This window comes from Pterocles gutturalis, unplaced genomic scaffold, assembly GCF_000699245.1.
Source record: "Pterocles gutturalis isolate BGI_N339 unplaced genomic scaffold, ASM69924v1 scaffold16055, whole genome shotgun sequence".
Classification (NCBI taxonomy): domain Eukaryota; kingdom Metazoa; phylum Chordata; class Aves; order Pterocliformes; family Pteroclidae; genus Pterocles; species Pterocles gutturalis.
In genome coordinates, this window is record NW_010146136.1 from 29568 (window position 1) to 39728 (window position 10161).

At 42.3% G+C, this 10161-nt stretch overlaps 1 protein-coding gene across 1 annotated transcript; it reads right to left on the reverse strand.

Annotated features, from left to right (window-relative positions):
- Positions 1-400: 400 nt before the first annotated feature.
- On the reverse strand, positions 401-9486 carry LOC104460472 (peptidyl-prolyl cis-trans isomerase C-like). Its single transcript, XM_010085630.1, has 5 exons — positions 9367-9486; positions 5165-5338; positions 4587-4680; positions 2315-2499; positions 401-961 (listed from the first exon to the last, which is right to left on the reverse strand). The coding sequence occupies exons 1-5, from the start codon at positions 9484-9486 to the stop codon at positions 833-835; spliced, it is 702 nt and encodes a 233-aa protein (XP_010083932.1). The 3' UTR covers positions 401-832.
- Positions 9487-10161: the final 675 nt, after the last annotated feature.

Genomic DNA, 10161 nt, shown 5'->3' on the forward strand with positions numbered 1-10161 from the left:
AAAATAATGAACGTAAAGTTGCATCTCTGACATACAGCAACACTGCAAGAAAAAGCCTCTGAGCTTTATCATAAATAACATTACCTAGGTGTTACAAAATTCACTGTGCTGTAAAACAAGGACTCTTCTGTTTTAATCAAACTGCTTATCTTATTTAACAATAGACAGAGCCACTCCTTCTTTATTACAGGATTGTATCTGAATACTATCCTTTTTTGAAAGACAACAGAGACTTCACCTGACACATTAAGATTAGAGAAATTTACCATCCCTGCTCTAACCTTACAACCTTATTTCCTGGAAAGCAGGACCCCTTGCCTATTTAGCAGAATCAACTGAGGTGAGAAAAAAAGGCCTTTGGAGGGGGAAATTAAAAAAAAACCTCTTCATCACATATTTATTTGAAATCAAAGTTTATTTATTCAAAATGCTTGTGTTTTACTTTTTTTCCCATTTTTAAAAAATGCTGATCCTGTTACAGAAAATAGTATTTTCAGTTGAAAAGGCAGAAACATATATTGCAAAAATTTCCAAAGAACAATACTGTATTTAAATCCTTGAAAAAATAGAAGTACTTCTGAAATCTTTAATGAAAGACTTTTTCTGCAAAATCTAGGATTTAGTGGGATATGTCTTGAATTTCAAGGAGTGACAGCTCCATCAAGTTGTTATAGAAATGGTCCTATCTTTTATGTATTTGCCAAATTATAAGTATTGTCTAAACATAGTCTCATATGTTTTGAGGAGAAAATTCAGTGGACAGTTGGGATCAGTCAAAAACATGCATTGAAGAAACATGATGAAGTTTTAGTTTCCATTCTGACTGTTGGTCTCACCAGTCGCCTACTTCAACTACAAATGGTTCTTTTACAGCTATTTTGCCACTGTTCACAATCACACAGTCTTGAAGGGGCCGGTCATGTTCATCTGTCTGCTGCAGTTCTATTGAGTGCACCACAGACTGTTCAAACAAACAAACAAACAAACAGTGCAGTTTAGCCAAGGAAACTCCAATGGCCCAAGTGGTAAAAAATAAAGTGCTCCTAGCATTACTATTTATTAAGCAACTTCTGAGCAAAGACCTTTACCCTCTTAAGTTCCTGCAGACTTTTTTTGTCCACAATAACAGTTGTGCCACTCTGCAACCCACCCATAGTTGACAGAAGCACGTGGAATGCTGTTTGCCCTTCTATAAAAACTTTCAGCCAACTAAAATATTATAAAGGGGCAAGTGAAATATCTTCAGCTGATCAACCTAGAATGTACAGGGTCTTATCTGCAGTCTATGAGCAGCAAGTGAATAATCCAGAGCTCACAAAATATAAGCAGTGATTATTTTTCTAATCATACAGTGCAACTGTGCTTCAACAAATCTGATGACTGCTTTTACCTCTAGTATAAGACCCACGCACATTTTAAGTGTGGTACCATGCCCTCCAGTTAGGTACAGACAGACTACCAGCCTCACACTAGACAACTAATTAAGGTAGCATTTTTAAAGGACAAAGTTCAGTTAGGAATATTGACTACCTGGCTTTGGATATTTGTTTATTAATCTAACTGAACTAAAACTTGGTCTAAGTCCTCAAGAATTCTTAGCTACTACTGTAGCTCATGAGAATTCAGTAAGAAAGTGGGAACAGGAGGCAAGTGTTCTGATGAGGTTTCGTGTTTCCCCCATTCATTTCAAAACACAAATTAAATTGAATAGTTTAAAAGGAGAACCAGACTACTAAAAATATGATCAGCTGGAACTACCATTTTTAAACTTAAATTCTAGTTGGCCCTTGCAATGAGATATATTTGATCAGTTTTGCAGCTGTGTATAGTTTAAGGGAATTAACTAGATTTTTTTTCTTTTTAAACAGATCTATGTTTGTATATTTTACATTCACATACTTCTAAAAAGCGTCACAGTGAAAGTTTTACCCATAACTAGCACATGCTACAGAATCTGATTTTAGCTTGTAGAAATACAATTATTTGATGGCTAACAATATTAGTGAAAGGGGGACCTGAACTTATTCCATTTGTAATCTGCAAAGGTGTCAGTGTTGATTCAGTGGGTAGTGGTCTGAAACAAGAGCTGTGAAAGCCAAGGGCACAATTTAAGTTTCCATTTCTGCAGTCCCCATTTGCTGTTTCAGCTCCAAACCATCCAGCTCCAGGGTCTTCACTATCATTTTCTACCATGTACATATTAGATAAACAATTGTTTTGAACCACAATGGTGTTAGTTACACTAATACAGATGTAACACGGCAGAATTTGTCCAGATTTTCTTGAATTAATCTTGCCACTACTTTTAGCTTACCATTCCATCAAGGACTTTGCCAAATACTACATGTTTTCCATCTAACCAGGAAGGCTTTGTCACACTGATGAAGAACTGGGATCCATTGGTGTCTGGGCCAGAATTAGCCATGCTAACCCATCCAATTCCATAGTGTTTGAGCTTGAAGTTCTCATCTGGAAACCTTTCTCCATAGATGCTTCTTCCTATGACACAAAATAAGAAAGCAAACTTTAAAAAAAAAAAAAATCAAGCAAACTCCTTCCCCCCTGCTCCTTTTGTTCAAAAACAGGGAAAACAAAGTATACATTCAGGACTTTAAGATTCATTGTTTGAGCAAGCATATCAACATCACTGCTCCATCATCACTTGATTCCATAACTAAAAGCACTTTGTGTGTAAAGATAAGCTAAACCACCACATATAAGGATCGAATATTTAAAGCTGATGATGCTTTACCCTTTAACAAGCAAGCTGAATACCTTCAAAGGTCCTGGTTACGTACACCACTGAACAAAAGTATGCTTCACCCTGTTCAACAAATTTAAATTATGTAATTATGGCCACAAAAAATAAGGTTGCCATGTTTTGTGACAATTTTAGTCCTTACTTCTACAGCTCTTTCCTCCTAATAAGAAATTGCTTTAGACATGTTTAGAAATATATAAAGACCTAGTGGCAGCTAGCCTAAAAGACTCAGTGTGGCTCTATACAAACATTACATAAGGATTTTGATGTTTCTAAAATAGTTCAAAAGAGAAAACCTTTGAATCACGTTTAAAACACCATCACTTTGAACATCGAGAAGGCTGGCTGTCTCATTCTTTATTTGTACAGTGCTTAGCACAATGGGGACACTGCTTCCAACACACCACCAGATTCTATCCCAACAGACAGTATTAGCAGGCAAACAAACACTGCCTACCTTTAATGCTAAAACTGTGTCTTTGGTATTTTAGCCTTCCCCACTGTTCACTGCAAGGAGAAGGAATGTGTGTTTTCCATTCTGTCCCAATGGGGAAATCACTAACATTTTGTGCAGACAGTGCAAATTGTAGAAAGTGAAGAATGTGCACATAGAGGAAGAAGAAATCAGAAGCCAAAATGCATGCAATGCAAGAGATGCTGCACTGGGATTGCCCTCCTTAATCGGCTGAACTGGTCTTCTGGAGGCTCAGGACGGAGAAGCGATACACACAACCAGAACTCACACCAGTAACTTTATAGTTTTAAATTTAGTAAGAGCAAAAAAGAGGGAAGGGCATGACCCTAATTTCGGAATTTCTCTACCCCTGTTTTGAAATTCCCTCCCATAGCACATTTCAGAAGGTTCCACAGAACTGGCTGAGCTGAGGGCAGTGGGGACAGCCTGCTCCTTCCCTACCTGCCTTCCCTGTATGTGCTTTCACTGTTCCGTCACAGATCAGTTTTCTGCTGGACGACTTGAACTGTTTGACATATACATGCAATCAACGAGTGCCTCAGGAAAGGAGTGCTGTTGCAACGCGAGAGCAGGGGAAGGGTGGAGACATCCATCTTTTGGAGAGAGTACTTTGTAGGAGCAGCTCAGGTGGTCACGTGGCTCCAGGCCACCGCACAAAGCCATGCTTCTCAGATGGGGATAGGTCACAGACAGAAAAGAGCTATCTGCAAAAACTGAGGACAAAGGAAGCTCTACACATAATCAGGCAATGCAAATAATTGCAGCTTATGTTCCAAGATCATAGAATCATAGACTGGTTTGGGTTAGAAGCGACCTTAGAGATCATCGAGTTCCAACCCCCCTGCCATGGGCAGGGACACCTTCCACTAGACCAGGTTGCTCAAAGCCTCATCCAGCCTGGCCTTGAACACCTCCAGGGATGGGGCATCCACACCTTCCCTGGGCAACCTGTTCCAGTGCCTCACCACCCTCACAGTGAAAAACTTCTTCCTAATGTCTAGTCTAAATCTACCCTCTTTCAGCTTATACCCATTATCCCTTGTCCTCTCACTACACTCCCTGATAAAGAGTGCCTCCCCATCTCTCCTGTAGGCCCACTTCAGCTGCTGGAAGGCCGCTATTAAGTCTCCTCGGAGCCTTCTTTTCTCCAGGCTGAACAACCCCAATTCTTTCAGCCTGTCCTCATAGGGAAGGTGCTGCTTGGAAAAGTGCTTAGATGCTCTAAAACAAGTGTTGGGTTTTTTTACATTTATGTGAACTGAAAGAATAAGGGAATATGTTGTTTTCCCCATCTTTTCAGCAGATATTTGAAGAAAGAAAAGGGAACCTGGAAGATACTAAGCATGTTACCTCCTGATCCATCTCCAGCTGTAAAGTCTCCTCCTTGAATCATGAAGTCTTTGATCACACGATGAAATTTACTTCCTTTGTATCCATATCCTCTCTAAGAAAATGAAATAATTCTTTAAATGAACATCACATCCAGCTCTACACAGTCATATGGAAATACACATGTGGTGTATGGACAGATTTCACAGAAAACACCACCACTGCAGACAAATACTGGCAAGAAACAAACTAAGATGCAGGTGAACGCAGCTGGGCTGCACTGCCACAGAGCAGGTATTATTCCAGGGCTCAAAGACATGTCTTTATTTGACTGGTATCTGACCACAGTACCTCTACATGCTAGATCTGCATGGCAGGGACAGACTGAGGTGGTAACACCAACATCTCGTAATTACATCTCATGAACCAAGCCCCAAGGACCTGAGAAGACACACACCAGTGCACAACCTTGGGGATGGCACTCTTGCACAGGCTCCACTGAATTAAGATCAAGCAGTTCACAACTGAAACAGCATTAAACAAATATTTACTTCCCAATTGAAACTTGAGTACACAGTAGAAGAAAACCGCAAACATACTTCTCCAGTTGCCAGCACAATGAAGTTCTCCACAGTCTTTGGGACAACTTTTCCAAACAATCCAATTACAATTCTGCCAACATCTTTGTCTCCAATCTTCACATCAAAGAACACCTGAACATTTTTGTCAAGAAAACAAAAGTGATACAAACATGAGCACAACAAAAATGCAAGCTTTTGAAAGTGTAAGGTGGTAAAAAACTGCTTCTGGCTGGTCTATATCAACAGCATCCTTCAATACCTGAGGGTGCTGTTTAAGAAAAATCTTTTCACAGCTACCAAAAGCAGATTATGCAGAAAACTCTGAGAACTGGTGATTGTACATTTTGATTCTTCATGTTTAAGAGCTCAGTGAGACTGCTATATCACACAGTTGAAGGTAGTGTTCAAGAAGATTTTTCCCAGATGGTTATGTCTTTAAAGCTGTACAGAAAAGATTATATACGGAAGTAAGGAAGAAAATCATGCTCTTCCAGTGTGGTGTACAATGGCAAGGAACTGTAATACTGACACTCCCCACAAATTATAGTTTGCTATCCGCTCATAATCTTAACTTTTCTATGCATTAGTATGTATGTGATTAAGTATAGGTGAAAGCCTAAATTTCATTAACTTGACATACAGTGCAAAGAAAATCCTACAGCTCAAGCAAGGAGTCACTTTCCTAAATATGAATTCAAACCTGATAAAGAAATAACCAGGCTACATTATTCAGCTGATTGCCTAAAAGCTTCAATGTAGATATTGCTAAAAAGCAACTTCAAAAAGGCAAATGAGTTATAAAGCATTTTAATATAGTTCAGAATATATGAATGCATATTTGAATGTGCAAAAATGTTCCAACAATTACTGAAAATAGGAACAGCTGTCAGGAAATGAGGCATTTTGAAGTTCTGAAAAAAGTTACATAAAGACTATTACAACTTCTAGGAAACAGCAGTGTGTACTCCTATGATGTGGTATTTGCTGTTCCTTGTGGCACTCGACCAAATATTACTTGTCTGCAATGCTAAGAAATTAGTCCAATAATGATAATAAATGACCACAGTCTCTCCAATGTGAATGCCTCTTTCACGCTCTCCTACTAAACATTTCTACCGTTTCTTGATCTTCCATGTGGTTTTGACTGTTGAACTTTTGGCTAACACTATAAAAGCTCTATAAAGAAAATAAAATTCCTTTTGATACACCTCATTCATTTCTTTGGCACTTGGCACTAAATAACATACTTCTCAGATGTGTGGCTCCCAGAGTACTAACAGCACACTTTCACTAACTTCTTAACATTTTTATAAACACACTTCTCTGAATTTTGCCGCCAGGTTCATCTGGGTAATGGGTATTGCCTGCATACATTTTCTAAATGCATATTATTTTGCCTGGAAACACTGTCCTAGTAGAAGGACTGCCTGAAATATATATGCATGTAAAAGTATCCCAACTGAGGCTACCAAACAATGACTTCAGTAGTAACATCAAACACTTTGATAGAGCACACGGAGACAAGTCCATCATACACTGTAAACCTAAACCCAAGCATGAGGCTTCATTCATGCCAGAGCTGCTCACCAAAGCAGCAAGCCAGTTCTTCCAAAAAGCACTGCTTTGGCTTACTCTGCGTTTGTGAACAAACAGTAAGTTCCTGGCTTCCTGTTAGCACTCCACATACCTGTGCTATGTGCTTGGTGATTTTTGGAAAGCTCTGCGCTTCCTAGTTATGCACCACATATTTCTGTCCAGAAGATCAAATATGGAAATACTTGGTAGCCCTAGATGCTATTTTTGCATACAGATGCCATGTTCTCTTAAGCAACTGGTGCCCACCAAGATGCTCCATCCTTCCCCTTCTTAACTGGCCGGGGGTAAGAAAATACAACAAAAGACTCATGGGTCAAGATAAGCACAGGGAGATCATTTTGCCAATTACTGTCATGGGCAAAACAGACTTGACTTGGGGAAATTAATTTATTACCAATCAAATCAGAGTAGCGTAATAAGAAATAAAAACAAATCTAAAATCACTTTCACCCCACCCCTCTCTTCTTTCCAGGCTCAACTTCACTCCTAATTTTCTCTACCTCTTCCCCCGCAGTGGCACAGGGGAAAGGGGAATGGGGGTTGTGGTCAGTTCATCAAGTTATCTCTGCCGCTTCTTCCTTCCCAGGTGGAAGACTCCTCATGCTCTTCCCCTGTTCCAGCACGTGGTCCCTCCCACAGCAGACAGTCCTTCACAAACTTCTCCAATGTGAGTCCTTCCCACAGGCCACAGTTCTTCACAAACTGTTCCAGCATGGGTCCCTTCCATGGGGTGCAGTCCTTTAGGCACAGACTGCTCCAGCGTGGGTCCCCCACAGGGTCACAAGTGCTGCCAGCAAACCTGCTCCAGCCTGGGCTCCTCTCTCCACTGGGCCACAGGTCTGCCAGGAGCCTGCTCCAGTGTGGGCTTCCCATGGGGTCACAGCTTCCTTAAGGCACACACCTGCTCCGGTGTGGGGTCCTCCCCGGGCTGCAGGTGTTCTCTGCTCCCTCGTTACCTCCATGGCTGCAGGGGCACAGCTGCCTCACCATGGGCTGCACCACGGGTTGCAGGGGAATCTCTGCTCCTCTGCTCCAGCGCCTGGAGCACCTCCTCCCCTCCTTCTGCACTGACCTTGGTGTCCACAGGGCTGCTTCTCTCACATATTCTCACTCACCTCTTCAGCTGCAGGTTGTTGCCTAGTTGTTTTTTTTTTCCCCCACTTCTTAAATGTTATCACAGAGGCGCTACCACTGTCACTGATGGGCTCAGCTTTGGCCAGCGCTGGGTCCACCTCTGAGCTGGCTGGCATTGGCTTTGTTGGACATAGGGGAAGATTCTAGCAGCTTCTCACAGAAGCCATCCCTGTGGCCCCTTGCTAACAAAACCTTGCCACGCAAACCCAATACTGCGCATATTTCCTCAGGTTCACTGGAAAGTCAATAAGCTTGCAGACACTAGTGAGCTGGTCAACATAGCAGTCTCAAATCTCAAAAAGCATCTGGCCATATTCTTCACCAAACCTCTTAAAGAAAACAAATATTATAAATTTTCAGTCCTACTAGTCTTTATATAAGTATTTAGTCTTATTTACAATTTGCAGTATTTCAAGACTGAAATGAAAAAGAGTCCACCAGTAAGAGTGGCTGGTTCTCATGAACACATTCATATATAATTTATACAAGACGGTTTACATCAAAATGAAAAAATGGCCAAGAGTATTCAAAAAGTGGACTGTGAAAGATCTCACAATTCTTAGACACCAGGTAATATAAAGACAAATGAACTCCTGATAAATGCCAAATACTGCATGTGGAAGAGGACTACACAGCCACAAGAGATCCTAAATCGGCTGCCACTCAGAAAAGACACCTGGAGTCACCGTGAGCAGTTTGACAAAAAGTTTGGCTCTGGGTTTGTGAAGGTCAGAGAAGCAAAATGAATGTTAGCAATAACTAAAAATGGATAAAGACAAGAGATGGGCATAATTGTACCATGGTATACATCTGTACCGTGCGATCATACCCTGACTGCTGCATGTAATTCTGGGTTCTCTATTGCAGAATAACAAAACCAACCTAAAAAAAAGTAAGGAAAAGGGCAGCACAAATGTTCAACGACCTGGAATACCTTTCACATGTAGAAAGACTAAATAAAACTATGCAAGCTGGAAGAGAGAGAACTGGTGTGATTTGCTCTGTAAAGTTATGAGTGGCTTGGACATGGAAAACTGGCAGCTGCAAATTCTCTATGTTCCACAACATAAGGATCAGAAAAGGGCATAAAATTAAATCCCAGGTAGAAGGTCTGAAGAAGCAAAGTACTTTATGCATAATTAAACTGGAATATATTGCCAGAAGATGACTTGGAGGTTGAAGCATATGGGATTTACCTCCCCAAAAAAATAAAATTCATGGACTAGAAGTCCATGGCAGTGAAACTGTAGACAGTTGTAGACAACGGTGGTAATGAAATTCAGAGACAAAGGCATAGCCTGTGGCTTAGGAAGCTGAGGCCATGCCAGAGGAAGCAGCTCTGCCCACCCTGCCCTGCCCTGTCACACTTTCACAACCGTGGGCATCTTTCAACAGGAACAAGGCACTCATTCCTGAGTGCAGGCGGAAAGGTACCTGGGAGCAGAAACCTCTAAATCCTACTTTATCCAAAGCCTGACTAGAGATCCCACCTCCTTCACCAGCAACAACTTTCTGGAAAGGCATGCCAGTGTGTTGCGATAACCACACGCATCCCCATCCTGCCACCAGGTGCCAGGCCTCAAGTCCATCTGCTGAGCAGCACCATCCATCGTTACCACACGTGCCTCTGGCGCAAAACCCTGTCCTGCCCACGAAGATCTGCAGCGCTGAGCCACGCTTACTGCTGCCTTGCAGCCTTGCTGGCAGCACGCTCCGAGGGGCGATGCCGTTAGCCAGGGTGAGGTTCTAACCCACACCAGGCACCTGGGCCTGTTGCAGGCAGGAACGAGCGAGCGGGAAACGAGGAGGGCAATGAAACGAACACAACACACGCAGAGTCTCAGCAATGGTGGCGGGGTAAACACACCACAACTGAGCACCAGAGCGGGTAAAACCCCACAGAGAGATCAGTGTGAAGGTGGACGCCACCGCAGAGCCCCAGGCTGCCCATGGCGACAGCAGAGGCCGAAGGAACAAGGATTAACTGCGGATTTTAAAGTTACCATTCTTGCAGCCGTAGCTAACTGAAAGTTTGAGGTGTGCCAGCACCTACAGAAAGCGGGCATGTCCAAAGGGGTTTAAAAAAAAAAACAAACCCAAAACAGTTATAAACCGGGAAAGTTAAGGCATGTGTCCAAGCCCTTCCCACACCAGACCCCCCCAGGGGCCTCCTTTCCGCCCGGAATCCGACCCGGGAAGGAGCCGGCGAGGGACCAGTCTTACACGGTAAAAGCAGCGTAAAAAGCAGTCGGGCGGCCCCCACCCGCTCGGTATCCCGACAGCTG

What these genes read in the sequence shown, in the direction of transcription:
- LOC104460472 (XM_010085630.1), bottom strand. Translation starts at nt 9,486, where the DNA reads ATGGATGGTGCTGCTCAGCAGATGGACTTGAGGCCTGGCACCTGGTGG. An exon ending in AGTTGTTGCTGGTGAAGGAG is followed by an intron (nt 5,339 to 9,366) that starts GTGGGATCTCTA and finishes CACTTTCAAAAG; the next exon opens with CTTGCATTTTTGTTGTGCTC. An exon ending in GCAAAGTCCTTGATGGAATG is followed by an intron (nt 962 to 2,314) that starts GTAAGCTAAAAG and finishes TTGTTTGAACAG; the next exon opens with TCTGTGGTGCACTCAATAGA.